The following is a 23,980-nucleotide window of genomic DNA, read 5'->3' as shown; positions in this document are numbered from 1 at the left end:
GGCAAGGGCTCTTATTGGCTCTCTAGAGTCACAGTTTTTTCTCAGTCTCCACCTGCTGGAAGGTGTGCACAACCCATCAGTCACATTCTGGGCCGGTCCGGAGGGAGTAAAGGAAAGCAAATTAGCAGGTAAGGCCTAATTTATCCTTATTGCTAATGGTCAATGTTTTGTATGATGGTTAAAAATCAATAAAAAAATATTTAAAAAAAGAGTACTAATATGAATATGCAGGAATAGAATTTGCATATAATGGGCCCCTAATATACATTAAACTATTTAATGTATAATCCATTCTAGTAATTCTTAAAACCTAACCAGTTAGGTGTGCTTTTAGGAGAGAGTTGAGAAGTACTGATAAACATGACTGCTCATTTATCTTCAGGGTCGTCATATGAGCACATTTGTTGCCAAACTTGTGCCAGAAAATGAGCCCAGAGGACATATTTTGCTGAATTTGAGTCAATCTGCTGAATGATGTTAGAACCCATTTTAAGATGAAAGAACTGATTTGCCATTTATTTTTCCATTAGTGGTGAACCTATGGGGCTGGAGCTGAAGTATTTTAAAAAAAGAGAAGACAGTATACCCTTACGAGGGCTTAACCAAAATGTACTTAATAATCCAGGTAAGAAATGAGGTTTTTCAGGGCAGAAATATTGTAGAAATGTCAGGCATGTAATTTGTTTATAATAGTTTAGAAATATTAAATGCCTAGGGCTGCCACCTAGTGTGAACAGTCTGAGAGCTGTATGGGTGGCAGTCTCTCTTTAGTGCTCCAGGTTACTACCTGAGACGACAGTGTCTAGCTGAACACTCGTAGTTTCCATGGACTCTTAAGGGGATACTTTTATGTGACTTGAAAGTACAGAATAGCATCTTATATAAGAAATAAGTACAGCATGCTAAGATAAATGTCTCTTGAAAATAGCCAGTATCATAAGTACCTGGTAGATTCTACAAAGTAGATCAGTTTTCATAATTTATTTCCATAGATAAGCAGTGGCTTTCCAAAGTCTACCTGACCATTTTCTTTGAATTCTTTCCCAAGGAACTTGTCCAAACCTCTTTTATTACCCTGCCGAGTTAATTTCCTTGACCACATCCTGTGGCAACCAATTCCTCAGTTAATTGTGTGCTGTGTGAAAAACTTTCTACTATTTGTTGTCTGTTTACTGCTGGTTGGTTTCATGAAGTTTTGAGTTGTTTTGGTTTTTTGTGACTGAAAGATTAAATTGTTCCCTATTTTAACACTTCACCACATTTGTGAGTTTATAAACTTCTGTCATTCTCTGTGTTTTCACCAAGCTGGAGAACCTAATCTGTTCAGCCTTTCTTCATAAGTGTGGTTTTATATCCCCTTTACTATTTTTGTTGCCTTTCTCTGATCCATTTCTAATTCCACTATATCCTTTTTGAAATGGGGTGACCAGAACTGCTCACAGTACTTGGTACGGTTGCACCAGGGCCCTATGCAACAGAATGATGAGATTCCCAATTGTTTTCTAGCATACCAGAGGGATCTTGTTTTGGATCTGCAGTATAAAAATATTGATGCATGAATAAATAATCTGTAACATTCCATTTGCTTTGCAGCCTGAAATTAACTTACATACTTAAGTAAAATTGCACTGGGTGTATGCACCTAAAAGTAGGTGCTAGGTAAACTTGAGGATAATTCTATAAAGGATGCTAAAAGGTAGGTGCCAGAAATCTGTGTGCTAAGTTAGTATTCTATAATGGCATCTGGGCACCCAGATTCTGTTATAGAATAGAACGCAGGTTGGCATTTGCACACCAGCATTAAGGCAGTATCATTTACACCATGTAAAAGGCAGGTGTAAATGTTAGCATCCAAATGATAGCACTTGCCCATCTTACAGTATTTGTTTCTTGCTGAAGTCAGGGACCTGCCCATATGCATGCCCCCTTTGCAGTTGTGCACTAAGGCAGTAATGCATGTAATGCAACTTACATGTTATTTTTAGTCTAACACACAAATTACATAGCTGGAAACAAAGGCCGGGCCTCTGTCTGGCACCTATGAGCATTCAAATGTACAAGTCAGTTGATAAAAAGCAAATCACAGCAGATTTTGCCTGTTTTCTGGATGGAAACGTCTTTGGCCAACTCATACAGGAATCTATAATGAACAGTATGTACAGTACATATAGGGGCTCATTTTCAAAACACTTAGCCTTACAAAGTTCCATAGTAACCTATGGAACTTTGCAAGGCTAAGTGCTTTGAAAATACGCCTCCTGGTCTTCTCTGACTTTATTGAGGGCCTGCCTGGTCTATAGCATCCACCTGATACTGCTGAAACAGGGGAACTACAGGGGTAGTATTCCTGTAACATCTCTCTCGTGTGGAGCCACTGGACTGCATTTCATACTCTAGAGAAAGTTATTGCTGTTGCAGTGTGACCAAATAAATGTGTTTGTCTAATAAGCTTTTATTTCTTCTTTGATTCATCTGTCTCCTGATTTCCCTAAACACTCATGGAAGTGTCTATTTGGTCGGTCACAGTCTAGCTCTGTTCTGATTTTGCTGTTTGGCTTGGATTGTGGGGTGGGGAACTCTTAGTATAAATTAGAATAAAGTAGCCTTTTGTTATTTAGTAATATAAGGCATTCCTTTATCTATGGATCCAAGCCCATACCCCAAATTATAAGGATAAGTAACAGACACAAGGCTCAGATATTATTAAAAAAAGCTTGCTTATTTAATTAGCAGCAGATTGAATAATGTAAATGTGAGACTAATGCACAAATGCTAGATTTCCTAGACTCACTGTAAAGGAAACAAGTAATGTCAAATGGTTTAAAGAGAATGCACACTTAGTATCCTAGGCCCAAGAATTATTCCCCAGCACCTTCAAATTAATAACAGTTACAACCTGACCAGTAGAGGTGATCCTTCCTCTGCCGGGGTGGAGAGCTGGTAGAGGAGCTGGAAAGCACTGCTTTCTCTCAGGACCTGAGACAGGTGTAGGCCAGCTGGGAAGCTGTGAAGAGTCCCTCTTAGGGAAGACGTAGGCAAGGCCATGATTTAATGAGCTGTAGCATGACATCATGGACCTGGGAGAGAGGTTGTCATCTGTTTACTGTATCAGCAGATCTGCAGATAACCTCCCAGATAACCTCTTGTTTTTCCAGAGGCTTTTGTATCAGTTCTTGGGCGAATGTTACCCCCAAAGTTTAGTATAACAGTCTTGTTTGCCTCAGATATTATGTCTTGAGGAACCACAACATTGTCCATTCAGCATCATTCTGGAGGGTCAGTTTGACCATGAGTCATTGTTCAATAAACAATATGCAGCTTTTATGATAATTGTCCACCCATTGCATCAGCTAAGCTGTGCTCTACACCAGAGGAGAGAGAGAGATCCTGTGGCTCTGTCACATTGGCTTCCATCAATCTTCTGTTTTTCTTTTCCCTGTTCCCTGGAGATTTCTGCCCTGCACATTTAGATATCCTAGTATTTTTGAAATTGACTCTTTCTTGGAAAAGGTTCTCTGTAACAAATATTTCAGTGTAAGGTGAGATGACATACAGTAACTAGGCACAGGAGCTAGGCCGATGATGGCCTAGGTGTGTGCCCAGACCATGTCTCCACATTTCTGCTCACAAACTGCCCTCTGTAATATTTACTAGATTAAATGTGGTGTTAAACTAAGAAGTTGTTTTGGAAGTTTCAAGTGTCTCAGAACGCTTTGGCAAGATTTGTTTTAACTAAAAGTAATATATAAGTTTCCCAGGGGGGCAAGATAAAAGACAAATGGCATTAAACTTACTTTCAATCACCTAAACATAGTAACATAGTAACATAGTAGATGACGGCAGAAAAAGACCTGCACGGTCCATCCAGTCTGCCCAACAAGACAACTCATGTGTGCTACTTTTGTGTATACCCTACTTTGATTTGTACCTGTGCTCTTCAGGGCACAGACCATATAAGTCTGCCCAGCACTATCCCCGCCTCCCACCACCGGCTCTGGCACAGACCGTATAAGTCTGCCCAGCACTATCCCCGCCTCCCACCACCGGCTCTGGCACAGACCGTATAAGTCTGCCCAGCGCTATCCCTGCCTCCCAACCTCCAGTCCCGCCTCCCACCACTGGCTCTGGCACAGACCATATAAGTCTGCCCCGCACTATCCCCGCCTCCCAACCTCCAGCCCCGCCTCCCACTACCGGCTCTGCTATCCAATCTCGGTTAAGCTCCTAAGGATCCTTTCCTTCTGAACAGGATTCCTTTATGTTTATCCCACGCGTGTTTGAATTCCGTTACCGTTTTCCTCTCCACCACCTCCCACGGGAGGGCATTCCAAGCATCCACCACTCTCTCCGTGAAGAAATACTTCCTGACATTTTTCTTGAGTCTGCCCCCCTTCAATCTCATTTCATGTCCTCTCGTTCTACCGCCTTCGTATCTCCGGAAAAGGTTCGTTTGCGGATTAATACCTTTCAAATATTTGAACGTCTGTATCATATCACCCCTGTTTCTCCTTTCCTCCAGGGTATACATGTTCAGGTCAGCAAGTCTCTCCTCATACGTCTTGTTATGCAAATCCCATACCATTCTCGTAGCTTTTCTTTGCACCGCTTCGATTCTTTTTACATCCTTAGCAAGATACGGCCTCCAAAACTGAACACAATACTCTAGATGGGGCCTCACCAACGACTTATACAGAGGCCTCAACACCCCTTTTCTTCTGCTGGTCACACCTCTCTCTATACAGCCCAACAACCTTCTAGATACAGCCACCGCCTTGTCACACTGTTTCGTCACCTTCAAATCCTCAGATACTATCACCCCAAGGTCCCTCTCCCCGTCTGAACCTATCAGACTCTCGCCACCTAACACATACGTCTCCCGTGGATTTCTATTCCCTAAGTGCATCACTTTGCATTTCTTCGCATTTAATTTTAATTGCCAGACCTTAGACCATTGTTCTAGCTTCTTCAAATCCTTTTTCATGTTTTCCACTCCCTCCGGGGTGTCCACTCTGTTACAGATCTTAGTATCATCCGCAAATAGGCAAACTTTACCTTCTAACCCTTCGGCAAGGTCACTCACAAATATATTGAACAGAATCGGCCCCAGCACCGATCCTTGAGGCACTCCACTACTCACCTTTCCCTCCTCCGAGCTAACTCCATTCACCACCACCCTCTGGCGTCTGTCCGTCAACCAGTTCCTAATCCAGTTCACCACTTTAGGTCCTATCTTCAGCCCATCCAGTTTATTTAAAAGCCTCCTGTGGGGAACCGTGTCAAAAGCTTTGCTGAAATCTAAGTAGATTACGTCCATAGCTCGTCCCTGATTCAATTCTCCTGTCACCCAATCAAAAAACTCAGAGATTCGTTTGGCACGATTTCCCTTTGGTAAAACCATGTTGTCTCGGATCTTGCAACTTATTGGCTTCCAGTAAAATCAGTGGATTCTGTAAAAACCAACTTAAAGCTGAAAATTTTATAACCCCTACAAGCCCACTCCCATTTAAAATTATTTGGACGACAACACATTCTCTAGGTCAGATTTCAGTAACCAAGATTCACTGGAAACTGATGATATTATAAGCAGGAACAGCTGGTATAGTTGTTGACTCATTCTTCATTCTGTGGCTTCAGAGCTGCAAAGCTCAAGACCCCACTTCCCCTGTCAGTGACGGCAGCAGAAGCCAGAAAGGGGGGGGGGGGGGAGGGTACAGAAGCAAGAGAAAAGTACTGGTCATGTGTGGGAAGGAGCTGTAAGAAAAGCTGGGGGGGGTGGTTTGGGGAGGGGGGTGTAAGAGAGGGAGAGAATTAGTAATCACTGGGGGATAGGGCAAAAATGCCTGCAGCAGTTTTGAAGAAGTAATTGTTAGGAGAGGAAGAGAAGTGGCACTCACAGGTGGGGGGGGGGGGGGGGGGGGAGAGGGCCAAAATTCTGTACACGAAGGGAGAAACGCAGAACACTACAGGGGGAGGAAAGATTACTGGTATACTTGAATATAACCAACCCCCTCCCCCCCCCCCCCCCCAGTTTTTTTTGGTGGAAAATGAACTTGGCTTATACTTGAGTATGTATAGTATATACAGTATGTGCTTATCTACTATAATAAAACTCACCCTCAACGTTCTGAAGACAACGTTCTGAAGTCACTCAGTCACTCCCTGAAGGGTTCATGGATTCATGGTGGTGAAGCCACAACACTGACCATGTCTCTCAGCCCCGCCCTCGCATGACGGACCAATCAGAAAAAACACACTCAATGTTCTGAAACACAAAGGACCATCACAAAACCGTTCCCAGGCAACGTAAGACTGACCTAGCAGAAGAAACTACGTGGCAATAAGGGAGGAGCATTCACCAGCAGAATGGCTCATTAACAGTGCAGCACGAAGAGCACAGAACCACCGCTTGAACGAGAGAAGAATATTCCTGTTGTGGGTATGTGCAAAAATAGACTGTGGGGGGGGGGGGGGGGGGGAAGAAATTTTTAAGTGCCTAATGCCGGTACTGAAGAGTGCCGGAGGGCCTATAGCACAGACTATATTTGGGTTCGCTAGACGTGGAGCCGGAGAACAGTGTGCCCCTCACCATCTGGGACGTGGGCGAACAGGACAAGCTGTGGCCCAGCTGGAAGGATTACCCGCGACCCAGCCAGCAGCAAATTTCCCTACTCCTTCCCTGCCTAGGAATCGCTGGAGACTGGCTGCAAAACTAACGAAACAACCGCACACCGACACACCACCTCCATCATTCGAAAAGGCATCCACTCTTTCTACAACAGAAATGCAAACTAATAATACAAAACAAACAAAGAATACCCGGTTTCTCACGCGGCTGCAGGTAACTCCCTACCCCCTTCCTCTTCCCCTTTTGCTGAAGCGGCCAAGGACGTGCCCAACCATCCCCAGCCTCAGGCAAGCCATCTCCCACCTCGGGGATTCCCCAAGCACCCGGAAAAAGACGGCGCTGCTTCCCGCAGCGCATAAATGTTCCAGCATTCCCCTGCAGCAGGCCTGAAGTGGACCGAACATACCGGATCCACCCCCTGAAGGCCCAAGACCGTGCTCCTCTCCTTTCCGCCAACTTAAAACAACCATCCGCGTCCTCAGGCAAGCCGTCTCCCACCTCCAGGATGCCCAGAACCCCAGCCCAACGGAAAAAGACGGCGCTGCTTCCCACAGCACATTTCACTTCCAGCGCTCCCCTACAGCAGCCCTGAAACGTGCAAAAAATACCGACAGACCAAGAACGTGCTCCTCTACCTTCCGCCCATCTAAAACAACACTGCTGCCTCAGCACAACACAAAAAAAAAAAAACAACACAGAAAAAACAATCCAACACTCAGCAAAGGCTGACCCCCCCTACAACCACATTTACATTTCACCAACAGAAAGACCCCCCTCCACAAACCTCCTTGACAGACAAAACCACACACACACTATACAACAGAAACACACCCTCAAAGCCACACACCAATCCATCCCACTTTGCCAGCACAGCACATCCCCCAACCCCCCACCCAAAAAACAAAAAAAAAAGACACACATCAACAACCTGCACACACACCCCACACTCACACACACACACACACACACACACACGAAAACTCTGACACATACACACACACACACACACAAAAAAAGCCACATGCTAGCACCCGGTTCATTGGTTTCGGAAATGGGCCTTTTTTACTAGTGTTGCAAATAATTTGCGTGTTCCAGAGCCATTGACCTGTATTTCAAGCAAGTGACAGCATATTTCTACAATGTACTAATGATTGCCAATCATTGGTACTTAATGCAAGTTGTGTGAGTTGTTTAGTGTGATGGTATTTCATAATAGTGATTCCCAACACATGGTACACGTACCCTAAGAGGTATGTGGTGGTGGGGTGCCCAACTTCTACCTTTCTCCCATGTTTACTCACCTGCTGTCTACGTCCCTGCAAAGAAACAGAAACCAAGCATGGGGGATATGGCCCTGTGCCTCATTTTTCTTTTAGCCTGGTGGGGGGGAGGCAGTGGTGCTAGTGAGGGTGGGAGTGACCCGGGGGGGGGGGGGAAGAGAAGGGTAACGGGGGTAATTGATTGGGGGGGTGGGGAATAAGAAGAGAGAGGACAATGCTGGTGGTGAGAGAGAGGGGTGATGGTGGACAGGGAAAAGGAGCTCAAGCTGTGTGTGTGTGTGGTGAGGGGGATGAGACAGGAGATGATGCATAGCTGGGGTGAGAGGCATAGAGAGGAGATGCTGTATGGCGGGGGGGGGGGGGGGGGAGGGGTGTGGAGAGACACACTGAGGGTAGATGAATGATGGACATGGAGAGAGAAGAAATGTCAAAAGGATATCCTTAGTGCTCCTTAATGTTAGGGGATTGAATACTCCTATGAAACGGCAGCTTCTCTTTCGAGAGCTGGTTCTTCTGAAGGTGGATATTGCCCTGATTCAGAAGACTCATTTTAAAGCAGTGCATGAACATCTTTGCCATCATCGTAGGTACCCTCATTTATATTTTGCATCTAATTGTGATAATAATAAAACACGAGGGGTCATGGTAGCCTTTAATGATTCTAGGGTCCAAGAAAGCACAAAGGCAGACGGTCTGCAAACTCCAAGATGGAAAACGAACAGAGCAGATCGTTTAACAGGCAAAAAATGATTTATTAATGGAAAACAAATTGCACAATATGTATACACACAAACAGCCCGACACAGGCCGTGTTTCGCCCAACAGGGTTGCTTCAGGGGCTATAAAACAATAATATAATGAATTAAAAAAATAACATATATATTGTTTGTACTACATATGTACAGCCGATTTCAAATGGTATTAAAACATATATAAATAGGTATGTAAACACATACACAAATATCTGTATAGAATATATATGTGATTATATAACTCCAATATCCCAGCATAAATTATACTTAACGTGACATAACTAGACAAACATATATAATTAGTGGTGTATAATTTATGTCTTAAACTAAAACCATAAAAACCATGTACAATGTATAGAATATTATGAAGAATATTAACATAATATAATGTGTAAAATGATGTTAAAATAATATTAAAACCATAACAAATAAATTGTATTAAAACTTCCATAGACATAGCCCAAGTAGGCAAAAGACACCCACCTACACAACACACTTTTACTGTGAAGTGTGATGAATATATGTTGAATGTGCTGGAGTTAACTAAACAAATAAAGAAACCAAAAATAGGTTAAAAATACTTAGCATATGTACGAGCAAAAATGTATGAACAATATAAGTGACACAAATGTATAAGTGATACATGTATAGACGACTCACATATAGAGAAGTTCACTTTGATTTGAAAAAAACAGCTGGATCAGGGATGCCGAAAACCAGAATGTTGACCTAATAAAACAAGGGTTAAAATTTTTGTTTAAGTAGTATATGCAAATCAAAGATTGCAAGCCCTGCTCATAAAAATATAAAGAATACGTGTGTATGTGGAAAATACAGCATGATATATTGCGATGACTAGTGGCATCTTTATATACTGGCTGTGTTGAAGCAACAGCCTACTAGTTCTAAAACAGATGCCTTACGGACTTAAAAACTAAAAAAACAGTAACTGTTTGCTTGTAGTGCTAAATCAAGCGTTATATAAGCCAGAAAATAACAGATACTTACTCCCAGTCAATCCAACAGTCACATATCTCTGATCGCGCTGAAAAAAAGTAATGACAAAAGGCGGAAGCTAAATAGTGAAACTAGAGGTCAAAGATCGAAGTGCATCGTTCATAACGGCTCATACATCAAAAAAACAGAAAAACAAAAAACTTATGTACCAAAACCTTAAATATTCAATCGTGTAGCAAAAGAGTGAATAGTTCATTTAAAAAAAAATATATATATATATACTAATTACGGGTTAAATTTGTGCATAATTAAATGACGTCACGATATATAATATACAATAGAAGTCGAGCAATTCCAATAAAAAAGAAAGAACGAGCAATCAACCTCCACAGTATGAATAAAAAGGCCAAAGGGACGGAGATAACGATAATTCTCCGAGGACAAGCAGGCTGCTTGTTCTCACTGATGGGTGACGTCCACGGCAGCCCCTCCAATCGGAACACTTTCCTAGCAAAGGCCTTTGCTATTTCTCGCGCGCCGATGCGCACCGCGCATGCGTGGCTGTCTTCCCGCCCGAACCGGCTCGTGTTCGTCAGTCTTCTTTTGTCCGCGCTCGGTACGGTCGTGTTACGCTCCTTAAGTTGACCTCGCGCGTCTTTTTTGGACTTTTTGCTAGTAAAAAAAAAAGGGAAAAAGGATTTCGGAAGAAGGCCTTTTCGGTCTTTTTCCCCTTCCTGTATTTCCAGTTTTTGCCCCGTTAAGTTTCTTTTCGTTTTCGGGGTAGGCCCTTTTGAGGCCTCGGGTCGAATTTTTTCTCCCCCTCTTTTTGGTGCCTTACCGCAATTACGAGTTTCGATTTCGCCGGCATGATTTTTTCCGCCCATGTCATCGAAATCTCCCAGCGGCTTCAAGAAGTGCACCCAGTGCGCCCGGGTAATCTCGCTCACTGACAGGCACGCGTCGTGTCTTCAGTGTCTGGGGGCTGGGCACCACCCGCAGGCCTGTAGTCTTTGCGCCCTTTTACAGAAAAGGACTCAGGTAGCGAGATTGGCCCAGTGGAACGTTTTGTTCTTGGGCTCTTCGTTGGCATCGGCACCGGGAGTATCGAGTGCGTCGACGTCGACAGCGTCAAGACCTCCGTCCTCGGCCGCGACTGCATTGAGGCATCGACCCTCTGCATCGGGGCCGAGACATCGGAAAGCTGCGTCGGTGGTACCGGGACCTCCACTTCTGCTGATGTCGTCGGACGGTGGTGCTTCGACTGGAGTGCAGGTGAGGGCTGTCCATTCCCCTGCTGGTGGCGGTGAGCCTTCGGGTGGGTCTCCCCCTACCCTGAGGGCTCCTGCGGTACAGCCCCCCCAAGACCAACCTTCTTCGGCCTCGGCCCCGAGGAAGCGACGGCTGGATTCTACGTCGTCCTCGTCGGTACCGGGAAGCTCCGGTGACATGCTTCGTTTGAAAAAGTCAAAGAAGCATCGACACTGGTCTCCTTCCCGTATCGGTACCGAGAGCTCTGGGTCGCCGAGGGAGTCGGCACCCAGTAGGCATCGGCACCGAGAGGACCGCTCACCCTCTGTTCAGGAGGTGTCGATGCGCTCCACTTTGGACAGCCCGGAACAGCCTCCACGCCCGGAACAGACTCTGACATCGACACCTGCATCGGCTTCCATGTCTTTCTCCACAGCCGCTCTGCACGAGAGTCTCCAGGCCGTTCTCCCAGAGATCCTGGGAGAGCTGTTGCGCCCTTCCCCTCCGGTACCGGGGGTGCTTGCCACCGGTACCGTCGAGTGAGGCGCCGGTTGGCCCCTTGCCCGGGGTGAGGTCTCCGACATCGGTGCCGCTTGCGGTACCGACTGCGGTCGCCTCCCAGGAAGGCTCCCCGACGACGTCGGCGGAGGGAGCTTTGCCGGCGAAGGAGTCTACCTCTCGACGCCCACAAACGTGGCCGTGGTTCCACGGAGTCGAGCCGGGCACGGCTTCAGACACAGGTCCGTGAACTTGTGTCTGATACCGATGGTGAGGCCTCGTGGGAGGAGGAGGAGGACATCAGATATTTATCTGACGAGGAGTCTGATGGCCTTCCTTCGGATCCCACTCCCTCCCCTGAAAGGCAGCTTTCTCCTCCCGAGAGTCTGTCTTTCGCGGCCTTTGTCCGGGAGATGTCTACGGCCATCCCCTTCCCAGTGGTTGTGGAGGACGAGCCCAGGGCTGAAATGTTTGAGCTCCTGGACTATCCTTCTCCACCTAAGGAAGCGTCCACAGTACCCATGCATCATGTCCTAAAAAAGACATTGCTGGCGAACTGGACCAAGCCATTAAGTAATCCCCACATTCCCATGAAGATCGAGTCCCAGTACCCGAACCATGGGGACTCAGAGCTGATGCGCACTCAGTTGCCTCACGACTCTGGAGTTGTGGATTTGGCCCTAAAGAAGGCTAAGAGTTCTAGGGAGCATGCTTCGGCGACCCCGGGCAAGGACTCTAGAACCTTAGACTCCTTTGGGAGGAAGGCCTACCATTCTTCTATGCTCGTGGCCAAAATCCAGTCTTACCAGCTCTACACGAGCATACACATGCAGAACAGTGTGCGGCAGTTGGCGGGTTTGGTGGACAAGCTCCCCCCTGAGCAAGCCAAGCCATTTCAGGAGGTGGTCAGGCAGCTGAAGGCGTGCAGAAAATTCCTGGCCAGAGGGGTGTATGACACCTTTGATGTTGCGTCCAGGGCCGCTGCTCAAGGTGTGGTGATGCGCAGACTCTCATGGCTGCGTGCCTCTGACCTGGAGAATAGGATCCAGCAGCGGATTGCGGACTTGCCTTGCCGTGCAGATAATATTTTTGGAGAGAAAGTCGAACAGGTGGTAGAGCAGCTCCACCAGTGGGATACCGCTTTCGACAAGTTCTCCCGCCGGCAGCCTTCAGCTTCTACCTCTACAGGTAGACGATTTTTTTGGGGAAGGAAGACTGTTCCCTACTCTTCTGGTAAGCATAGGTACAATCCTCCTTCTCGACAGCCTGCGGCCCAGGCTAAGCCCCAGCGCGCTCGCTCTCGTCAGCAGCGTGCGCCTCAGCAAGGCCCCTTGGCTCCCCAGCAAAAGCAAGGGACGAGCTTTTGACAGGCTCCAGCAGAGCATAGCCGACATCCAAGTGTCAGTGCCGGGCGACCTGCCGGTCGGAGGGAGGTTGAATGTTTTTCACCAAAGGTGGCCTCTCATAACCTCCGATCAGTGGGTTCTCCAAATAGTCCGGCAAGGATACACCCTCAATTTGGCCTCAAAACCTCCAAATTGTCCACCGGGAGCTCAGTCTTACAGCTTCCAACACAAGCAGGTACTTGCAGAGGAACTCTCCGCCCTTCTCAGCGCCAATGCGGTCGAGCCCGTCCCATCCGGGCAAGAAGGGCTGGGATTCTATTCCAGGTACTTCCTTGTGGAAAAGAAAACAGGGGGGATGCGTCCCATCCTAGACCTAAGGGCCCTGAACAAATATCTGGTCAAGGAAAAGTTCAGGATGCTTTCCCTGGGCACCCTTCTCCCCATGATTCAGGAAAACAATTGGCTATGCTCTCTGGACTTGAAGGACGCCTACACGCACATCCCGATACTGCCAGCTCACAGACAGTATCTGCGATTTCAGCTGGGCACACGTCACTTCCAGTACTGTGTGCTACCCTTTGGGCTCGCCTCTGCGCCCAGAGTGTTCACGAAGTGCTTGGCTGTAGTAGCGGTGGCACTTCGCAGGCTGGGGGTACACGTGTTCCCATATCTCGACGATCGGCTGGTGAAGAACACATCCAAGGCAGGAGCTCTACAGTCCATGCAGATGACTATTCGCCTCCTGGAGCTACTGGGGTTTGTGATAAATTATCCAAAGTCCCATCTTCTCCCAGTGCAGAAACTCAAATTCATAGGAGCTCTGCTGGAGTCTCTGACGGCTCGTGCCTATCTCCCAGAGGCGAGAGCCAACAACTTGTTGTCCCTCGTCTTGCGGGTGCGAGCGTCCAAGCAGATCACAGCTCGGCAGATGTTGAGATTGCTGGGCCACATGGCCTCCACAGTTCATGTGACTCCCATGGCCCGTCTTCACATGAGATCTGCTCAATGGACCCTAGCTTCCCAGTGGTTTCAGGCTGCTGGGGATCTAGAAGACGTGATCCACCTGTCCACGAGTTTTCTCAAATCCCTGTATTGGTGGACGATTTGGTCCAATTTGACTCTGGGACATCCTTTCCAAATTCCTCAGCCACAAAAAGTGCTGACTACGGATGCGTCTCTCCTGGGGTGGGAAGCTCATGTCGATGGGCTTCACACCCAAGGAAGCTGGTCCCTCCAGGAACGCGATCTGCAGATCAATCTCCTGGAGTTACGAGCGGTCTGGAACGCTCTGAAGGCTTTCAGAGATTGGCTGTCCCACCAAATTATCCAAATTCAGACAGACAACCAGGTTGCCATGTATTACATCAACAAGCAGGGGGGCACCGGATCTCGCCCCCTGTGTCAGGAAGCCGTCAGCATGTGGCTCTGGGCTCGCCGTCACGGCATGGTGCTCCAAGCCACATATCTGGCAGGCGTAAACAACAGTCTGGCCGACAGGTTGAGCAGGATTATGCAACCTCACGAGTGGTCGCTCAATTCCTGTGTAGTGCGACAGATCTTCCAGGTGTGGGGCACCCCCTTGGTAGATCTCTTTGCATCTCGAGCCAACCACAAAGTCCCTCAGTTCTGTTCCAGGCTTCAGGCCCACGGCAGACTGGCATCGGATGCCTTCCTCCTGGACTGGGGGGAGGGTCTGCTGTATGCTTATCCTCCCATACCTCTGGTGGGGAAGACTTTGTTGAAACTCAAGCAAGACCGAGGCACCATGATTCTGATTGCTCCTTTTTGGCCGCGTCAGATCTGGTTCCCTCTTCTTCTGGAGTTGTCCTCCGAAGAACCGTGGAGATTGGAGTGTTTTCCGACCCTCATCACACAGGACGAAGGGCGCTTCTGCATCCCAATTTCCGGTCTCTGGCTCTCAAGGCCTGGATGTTGAGAGCGTAGACTTTGCCTCTTTGGGTCTGTCAGAGGGTGTCTCCCGCATCTTGCTTGCTTCCAGGAAAGATTCCACTAAGAGGAGTTACTTCTTTCTATGGAGGAGGTTTGCCGTCTGGTGTGACAGCAAGGCCCTAGATCCTCGCTCTTGTCCTACACAGACCCTGCTTGAATACCTTCTGCACTTGTCTGAGTCTGGTCTCAAGACCAACTCTGTAAGGGTTCACCTTAGTGCAATCAGTGCATACCATTACCGTGTGGAAGGTAAGCCGATCTCAGGACAGCCTTTAGTTGTTCGCTTCATGAGAGGTTTGCTTTTGTCAAAGCCCCCTGTCAAGCCTCCTACAGTGTCATGGGATCTCAATGTTGTTCTCACCCAGCTGATGAAACCTCCTTTTGAGCCACTGAACTCCTGCCATCTGAAGTACTTGACCTGGAAGGTCATTTTCTTGGTGGCAGTTACTTCAACTCGTAGAGTCAGTGAGCTTCAGGCCCTGGTAGCCCAGGCCCCTTACACCAAATTTCATCATAACAGAGTAGTCCTCCGCACTCACCCTAAGTTCTTGCCAAAGGTTGTGTCGGAGTTCCATCTGAACCAGTCAATTGTCTTGCCAACATTCTTTCCCCGTCCTCATTCCTGCCCTGCTGAACGTCAGCTGCACACATTGGACTGCAAGAGAGCATTGGCCTTCTATCTGGAGCGGACACAGCCCAACAGACAGTCCGCCCAATTGTTTGCTTCTTTTGATCCCAACAGGAGGGGAGTGGCTGTGGGGAAACGCACCATATCCAATTGGCTAGCAGATTGCATTTCCTTCACTTACGCCCAGGCTGGGCTGGCTCTTGAGGGTCATGTCACAGCTCATAATGTTAGAGCCATGGCAGCGTCGGTAGCCCACTTGAAGTCAGCCACTATTGAAGAGATTTGCAAAGCTGCGACGTGGTCATCTGTCCACACATTCACATATCATTACTGCCTGCAGCAGGATACCCGACGCGACAGTCGGTTCGGGCAGTCAGTGCTTCAGAATCTGTTCGGGGTTTAGAATCCAACTCCACCCCCGTAGGCCCATGTTTATTCTGTTCCAGGCTGCACTCTCAGTTAGTTGGATAAATTGTTAGGTCAATCTCAGTTATGTCCTCGCCGTTGCGAGGCCCAATTGACCATGTTTGTTGTTTTGAGTGAGCCTGGGGGCTAGGGATACCCCATCAGTGAGAACAAGCAGCCTGCTTGTCCTCGGAGAAAGCGAATGCTACATACCTGTAGAAGGTATTCTCCGAGGACAGCAGGCTGATTGTTCTCACAAACCCGCCCGCCTCCCCTTTGGAGTTGTGTCTTCCCTTGCCTTTGTTTTGCTACATATGGGACTGACGAACACGAGCCGGTTCGGGCGGGAAGACGGCCGCGCATGGGCGCGCGAGGACTAGCAAAGGCCTTTGCTAGGAAAGTGTTCCGATTGGAGGGGCTGCCGTGGACGTCACCCATCAGTGAGAACAATCAGCCTGCTGGCCTCGGAGAATACCTTCTACAGGTATGTAGCATTCGCTTCCTCCACAATTTTAATAGAACAGCCATATAGCGAAAAGCGAAACTAAAGAGGTTAAAGGTCAGGAATGCCAATGATAAATCCGTGCAGAAATGCATCAATTTATAAAAAATTGTAAAGAGACCAAATCTCAACTTGCGGGCATACTTTAATTAGTATACTGATAAAAAATAATACTAATAAAAAAAATATATCAATTTAATGAAATTCGCTCAAATGAACAAATTATGTGATGTCACACATATCATAGCCAGACAATAGATATAAAACACATTAGGCACTGTTCAGGAAAGAGTTAAAAATGACGAAAAATAACAAAAAATGCAGAAAACAACAGATGTAATAATGTTATCTCATAAAAAGGAGAAAACTGGGTGATCTGTGATTGGACAAAAATAATTAAATAATTAACGCACTTAAAGAACGCAATTAAACAATCCGCTTTTTTTAAGGAGGATATATAGAATGCCCAAAGTAACTTACTAGGACATCTATGATTGGAATATGAATTGGTGTAAAAAAATAATAATATAAGCACTTAAGAGACTATATTAAATAATTCTCAATGCCAAACAGTGACAAATACAGATGTTCTAGAATAATTTGATATATTTTTACTCCACAAAAAGTTTTTTTGGATATTTAATATAATTTTTCAAAAAGTTAGTTTTTTCAATGAGGCCTCTATTGATGTCACTGTTTGGCGTTGAGAATTATTTAATATAGTCTCTTAAGTGCTTATATTATTATTTTATTATTTTTTTACAGCAATTCATATTCCATTAATAAATCATTTTTTTCCTGTTAAACGATCTACTCTGTTTAATGATTCTAGGCCATGGGAGGTGTCCAAAGTCATTTGGGACTAAGGGGGTAGGTTTTTTTAATAACCTTTGCTGTGGGGGTTCAGAAGTATACTCTAGTTAATGTATATGGTCCTAATGCGGACCATGAGGAGTTTTTCCATTGCTTAGATCAGATCCTTTTACAGCATAAGGAGGGTACTTTATTGGTTGGAGGGGATTTTAATCATACCTTAAATCCCCAGATAGATAATTGTACTGTAACGGTTCAGTACGCCCGTCGTGATCGCTTGAGATTACAGGCTTTTCTCACTCAATGGCAATTGTTGGATATCTGGCGCCATACTAATCCTACCTTGAGGGATTATACCTATTCTCTGAGGACAAGCAGGCTGGATTATACTCACAACTGGGTCGTCGTCCGCAAAATTTTGCAAGCAAATAGAAATAAAGAAAGAGCCTTCGAGAACGCTGCGTCGCACAGGCTGAACACACTGCGCATGCGCGAATGGCTTCCTGCCCGCGACGCGAGCATGCCCTCCTCAGTTACTTTTTTTTTTCCGTGACTGTGGCGACACGGAGTTTTTTCGAGCTCAGTATTGCCTTCGGCCCAGGAGATCGTGTATCAGGTTTTTTCCTTTTACCACCTTCTTTTTTGTTTAGTTTTTTTACTAAATATTTAAAAAAAAAAAAGTAGTTTTAGCCATATTTTTCTTAGTTTTAAGTTTTCTTTCTTTTCGTTGCGGCTCACTTTTGGCCTTGCGGTCGGTATTTTTTCCCTTTTTTGTGCCTTTTTACAATTGCGTCTTTTAATTTCGCAGCCGCCGTTTTTCCGTCCATGACATTGAGGACACCCAGCAGCTTCAAGCGTTGTACTCGCTGCAACCGGACCATCTCAGGCACCGACCCCCACGCGTGGTGTCTCCAGTGCCTTGGGCCCGATCATCTGCCAGCTACCTGTAAGCTGTGTCTTTTGATGAAGAAACAGACCCAAGTGGCTCGGGAGGCTCAACGTGAGCAACGTTTTGCGGATCGGTCCAGTCCTTCGACGTCTGCATCGACATTGGTACCGAGGTCTGTGACGTCGAGGGAAGCATTGACATCGAGAGCGCAGGTAATGGCTGCCGAACGACCACATCACGCTGGGAGCAGCGAGGCATCGAGTGAGTCTCCACCTGTCAAGGCCTTCTGCTTTGCAGGCCCCCTGGGACCGACCTTCATCAGACCCGGCCCCGAGGAGGCGTGAGGATTCCACGTCATCCTCTTCGGTACCGAGTCTCGATGACTGGCATTGAGCGAAGGCTAAGAAGCACCGTCATCGTTCTCCTTCCATGCACGGTACCGAGAGCTCCAGGAAGCTGAGAGAGTCTGCACTCGAGAAGTGTCGGTACGGGGAGGACCGCTCACCCTCCATACAGAAGGTGCTGATGTGTCGGTCATCTGGCAGCCTGGTACCGGCGGCTCTCGAGCCCCCTCAGATTCTACCACTGACTCCTGCACTGGCCTCCCAGCCTTTTCCAATGGAAGCTCTCGACGAGTGCATCAGGGCCCTTTTTCCAGAGCTTCTGGAAGGGTTGCGGCACATGTCTGCTTGGGTGTCGGGGGTGCTTGTGCCTTCTGTACCGACTGCAAAAGCGGCATCTGGGCCATTGCCTGTGGTGAGGTCCCCGTCCTTGGTGCTGCTTGCGGTATCGGCCGCCACCCGGGTCGATTCCCCCTCTATATCGGTGGAGGAAGCTTCGCCGGAGTCCAGGCAGGGGTCGACTTCTCGACACCCCCCACGAGGTCGTCGTCCCTCGACATCGAGACAGGCTCGGGTTCGGGCTGCTCTTAGGGAGCTTTTGTCCGATACCAATGATGAGCACTCATGGGAAGAGGAGGAAGAGCCCAGATACTTTTCGGAGGAAGAGTCATATGGGTTTCCCTCTGAACCTACTCTGCCAATTGAAAGAAGAATGTCTCCACCTTTCTTTCTCATCTTTTGTTTGGGAAATGTCTAAGGACATCCCATTCCCTATGGAGGTTGTGGATGAGCCCAGGGCCGAGATGCTTGAGATCTTGGATTATCCTTCTCCACCTGCTGAGGTTGCAACGGCCCCCTTGCATACTAAGCTCAGGGAAGTACTTATGTGAAATTCGTCGCTCCCTCTTTCTAACCCAGTGGTCCCCAAAAAATCCGAGTCCCAGTACAGAGTCCATGGAGAGCCTGTAATGGTGAAGGCCCAACTTCATCATGATTCCATGGTGGTGGACTCTGCTCTCAGAAGAGCCAAGAGTACTAGAGACTATGCCTTGGCACCCCGAGGCAGAGAGTCTAGGACCTTGGATTCTTTTGGGAGGAAAACGTAGCAGGGCGCAAGATCCAAACTTACCCAGCTCTACATGAGCATCCACTTGCAGAACTCGGTGAGGCAACTGTCCAGTTTGGTTGAAGCACTTCCTCCGGAGCTCGCCGAACCTTTTCACCAGGTGGTCAGGCAGCAGAAGGCGTGTCGCAAATTCCTGGCTAGGGGGACTTACAACACTTTTGATGTGGCATCCCGAGTAGCTCAAGGTATAGTGATGCGCAGACTGTCATGGCTGCGTGTCTCTGACCTGGATCAGAAGACCCAGCAGCGAATGGCGGATGTTCCTTGCCGGGGGGGGATAATCTTTTTGGAGAAAAAGTAGAGGACGTGGTCGATCAGATCAAAAAAGCACCATGATGCTATGGATTCTCTCTCCCGCCGGGCATCTTCTGCTACCACCTCCTCATCTAGGAGGTTTTTTGGAGGGAGGAGTGCTTCCTATTCCTATAATAGGCGTAGGTACACTCCTGTCCAGGCTCAGACCCAGCATGCTCGTTCCCGTCAACGGCGTGCGGCAAAGGCCCCCCAGCAAAAGCAAGGGATGGGCTTTTGACTGGCTCCAGTGCAGCATAGCCTCAGAAAAAGTGTCCGTGCCGGACGGCTTGCCGGTCGGGGGGAGGTTGATGTTTTTTCACCAAAGGTGGCCTCTTATAACTTCCGATAGGTGGGTTCTTCAAATAGTTCGGTTAAATTACACTCTCAATCTGGAATCCAGGCCTCCAAATTGCCCACCGGGAGCTCAGTCCTTCAGCTCCCAGCACAAGCAGGTACTTGCAGAAGAACTCTCTGCCCTTCTAAAGACCAATGCGGTCGAACCCGTTCCATCAGGGGAAGAAGGGCTGTGATTCTATTCCAGGTATTTCCTTGTGCAAAAGAAAACGGGGGATGCGTCCCATCCTAGACCTAAGGGCCCTGAACAAATTCCTAGTCCGTGAAAAGTTCAGGATGGTTTCCCTGGGCACCTTTCTTCCCATGATTCAGGAAAACGATTGGCTATGCTTTCTGAACTTAAAGGATGCCTATACTCACAGGAAGTATCTTCGATTTTGGTTGGGAACCCGGCACTTTCAGTACTGTGTACTGCCCTTTGGCCTCGCAACTGCACCCAGGGTCTTCACAAAGTGCCTGACAGTTGTTGCAGCATCGCTACGCAGACTTGGGAGTGCATGTGTTACCTTATCTCGACAATTGGCTGGTGAAGAACACCTCGGAGGCAGGGGCTCTACAGTCCATGCGGATGACTATTCGACTGCTAGAGCTACTAGGATGTGTAATCAATTATCCCAAGTCCCACCTTGTCCCAGTTCAGAAATTGGAGTTCATTGGAGCTCTGTTGGACACATTGACGTCTTGAACTTATCTCCCCCAGGCAAGGGCAGACAATCTCTTGGCCCTAGTGTCCTTGGCTCGAGCGTCTCAACAGATCACAGCTTGGCAGATGTTGAGACTTGGCTGGGACGTATTAGTGCGCTGAAAAATGATTATGCTTCTGAAATTACTTTATGGCACTTCCCATTTCTATACCGAAAATATTTTTCGGAACTTACAGCGCAAGGTTTTTTCGTTCTTCTGGAGGTGGAGACCACCACGGGTACTTTGGGAGGTTATGTATCAAATGCGTGCATGGGGGTGGGAGTTCCTTTCTTTTTTCTGTATTATCAGGCAGCACATTTTCGGATTTTAGCCGAATGGCTGCAACGCTCCGATAAACTTTGGAAGGCTAGGCCCCTATCCCTTACGGGCCATTCCGTGGCTACCTCGTAGTCTTTTGAGGGAAGTTACTAGAGGAGCTCCTCCCTTGTTACGGTGGCCTCTCTCCTTGTGGAATAAGGTTCGCGACCAGTTTTTCCCCAGGTTGCTCATATTTTTTACATATGTACACTCGTTTTGCACCACACTTTGCTCCGAGTCCCTTAGATTCTTGTTACCGTGCCTGGGAAGGTTTAGGCTTGTGCACATTTGGTCAGATATGGGAGGGGGGAGAAGTGCTATCGTTTGATGAACTTCGTGAGGAATATGGTCTCCCTGCTTCCAAGGTTTTTCATTACTATCAAATTCTGATTTTCTATTGCGGAGAGCTAAGGGGGAGTTGAACCTCGTGGAGGCCATTTTGGAGCGGGCAATGACCAGTGGAGGGTATTATCTATTGAAATGGGAGAGGGCATTGGGAAAGTCCTATGAATTTACACGGTGGGAAAGGGTATTTAAGTCTCTCCTTAAGGTATCTATTTCCACTGGCCTAGTGGAGAATGGTTATAAAATCCTTTACTGTTGGTATTACACGCCCCAACACTTGGCTAAAATGTTTCATTTGGGGTCAGCTGAGTGCTGGTGCCAATGTGGTCAAACTGGGGATATGTCTCACAGTTGGTGGTCTTGTCCTCAAGCGCAAGAATTCTGGACTAGGATCTTGTAGTTTGTTTATAGTGTTACTAAAGCTACTTATCCTATGCAAATGGATTATTGTCTTGTACACTTTAAGCCAACAGGGGTAAGGGAGCCAATTCATCATTTGGTTGGACAAATTTTGGTGGCCAGCAAACGTACCCTTGCAGCGGCGTGGAAGCAGCTGCCTCCTCCTGGCCTCGGGATGGTCTTGCACAAGTTAGACTATATCCATCTGATGTCTAACTTAACTGCATTGCGAACTGGTTCGGTTTTGAAATACCATCAAATTTTGGACCCATATGTGCAATGGTCTGCTAGCCCTGATCCTTCACTGGTTTATGCATAATAACCTGACTTTGTGATAAGGTCTTTCTTTTTTGGGGGGGGGGGGGGGGGGGGTTAGGAGCGACAAGCTGTACATTAGTGTTTTAGATTTTTTTCTTTCAATGATTGTATTATGAATATGATATGATACATGCTGTTATCTACAAGTTTTGTCTTAATAAAGTTCATTAAAACAAAAAAAAAACCCAAAAAAGAAATGTCCAATTGTTAGGAGACCCTGGCAAGAGAGTTAAGAGAAGAGGGGAATGCAGAAACCAGATACTGGGGATCAACATGCTTAAAAAAATAAACTATCCAGGTGACAAAGGTAGAAGAAGTAATTTTATTTTCTATTTTGTGATTAGTGTCAGTTTTTGAAATGTATCTCTGCCAGAGCTGCTGTTAAACATGTACATTTCAAAATCTGTGCTGATTGGCATTCAGGGATAGTCAGTCGAAATTTGTTCAGCTTCGGGGTACATGGCTTGAAATTGGGAAATTACTGTTCTATAACTGCATGCAGTTTATAGAAAAAAGGTGAAAGAGTTCTTCCTTCTGTATGCTAGTCATTCTATGTTTATAGTATGTCCTTGCGCTTTGTTCACAAGTTAATTATGAATTAACTAGTATAAAAGGCCCGTTTCGGAAGGCAATGAAACGGGCGCTAGCAAGGTAATCCCCCCCCCCCTCCCCGCAGCATCCTTCCTGTCTCCCCTGCCCCCCTGCAGCCACCCATCTGGTCTCAGGACCCCCTCCCCACCAACCCTCATCTGCCCCTGCAGCAACACATGTGCAGCGGCCCTCCTCTCTCCCCTGCTCCCCCTGCAGCCACCCATGTCCAGCGACCCTCCTCTCCCCCTGCCCCCCCTGCAAGCATCCCTTCTATCTCCCCTGCAGCCACCCATCTGGTCTCAGGACCCCCTCTCCACCTCCTCTCTCCCCTGCTCCCCCTGCAGCCATCCATGTCCAGCGACCCTCCTCTCCCCCTTCAGCCACCCATGTCCAGCGACCCTCCCCTCTCCCCATCACCCAAACCCCTACCCTCCCCCCCCCCTCAGGCACATCAACCCCCTCGCCACCCGCAGCCGCCAATACTAACGCTGTCCGGCCGCTGCGTCTTCTGTTGAGCAGCAGCAGCCGGTACAAAAAGAAAAAAAGCCAAAAAAAGATTTTAAACCTGAAACACGGCTCCGTAGACAGCCATCTGGCATTGGCTGTCATCTCTGCAGCTGTTCCTCCTCTCCCCTCTGACGTCGCTGCGCTCCTCCGGGGTCTTCCTGCAGGGGCAGTGACGTGGAGGGGAGAGGAAGAGCGGCTGCAGTGACGACAGCCAATGCCAGATGCCTGTCAATGGAGCCGCGTTTCAGGTTAAAAATCTTTTTTTGGCTTTTTTCTTTTTGTACCGGCCGCTGCTGCGCCACAGGAGAAGCAGCAGCGGCCGGACAGCGTTAGTATTGGCAGCTGCGGGTGGCGAGGGAGTTGATGTGTTCGGGGGGGAGGGGGGGGAGGGGCTTTGGTGATGCGTCGAGGGGCGGGTAGGGGCTTGGGTGCTGCACTGGGGCGGAGGGGCTTGGGTGTTGCGCCGAGGGGGGGGGCACTCAGAGCTGATTGGTAGGCAGGGGGAGGAGTAGGGAAACAGGCTCCGTGGGTTTCCCTACTCCTCCCCCTGCCTTGCTCCCGGTTTTGCAGGGCAGGGGCTTGGGTGTTGTGCCGAGGGGGGGGGGCACTGACAGCTGTTTCCTAGGCAGGGGGAGGAGTATCCTTGCCTTGGAATCAGCTGTTAGTGACATCACTGACATCAGTGCATTCTAAACTGCCTAGCAGACCACCTCGGAGGGAGCCACGGTCCCAGGCACAGTAGAACGTTGGAGGTGAGAATTATTTTCTCCGAGGACAAGCAGGCTGCTTGTTCTCACTGATGGGTGACGT

The 23,980-nt window shown here is 47.8% G+C and overlaps 1 protein-coding gene across 2 annotated transcripts in view; it reads left to right on the top strand.

The window, feature by feature from the left end:
* SASS6 (SAS-6 centriolar assembly protein) overlaps positions 1-23,980 on the top strand; it is a 116,435-nt gene that overhangs the window by 84,926 nt on the left and 7,529 nt on the right. For both annotated transcript variants that reach the window (XM_030207597.1, XM_030207596.1), the window contains one exon: positions 531-625. In XM_030207597.1, the coding sequence (XP_030063457.1) occupies positions 531-625 (95 nt within the window). The remainder of the gene's footprint in view (positions 1-530; positions 626-23,980) is intronic.

The sequence above is a fragment of the Microcaecilia unicolor genome, chromosome 6 (assembly GCF_901765095.1).
Source record: "Microcaecilia unicolor chromosome 6, aMicUni1.1, whole genome shotgun sequence".
In the NCBI taxonomy this organism is placed as follows: Eukaryota; Metazoa; Chordata; class Amphibia; order Gymnophiona; family Siphonopidae; genus Microcaecilia; species Microcaecilia unicolor.
The sequence above is the reverse complement of the archived record's forward strand: the minus strand, read 5'-3'. Positions and strand labels throughout refer to the sequence as shown.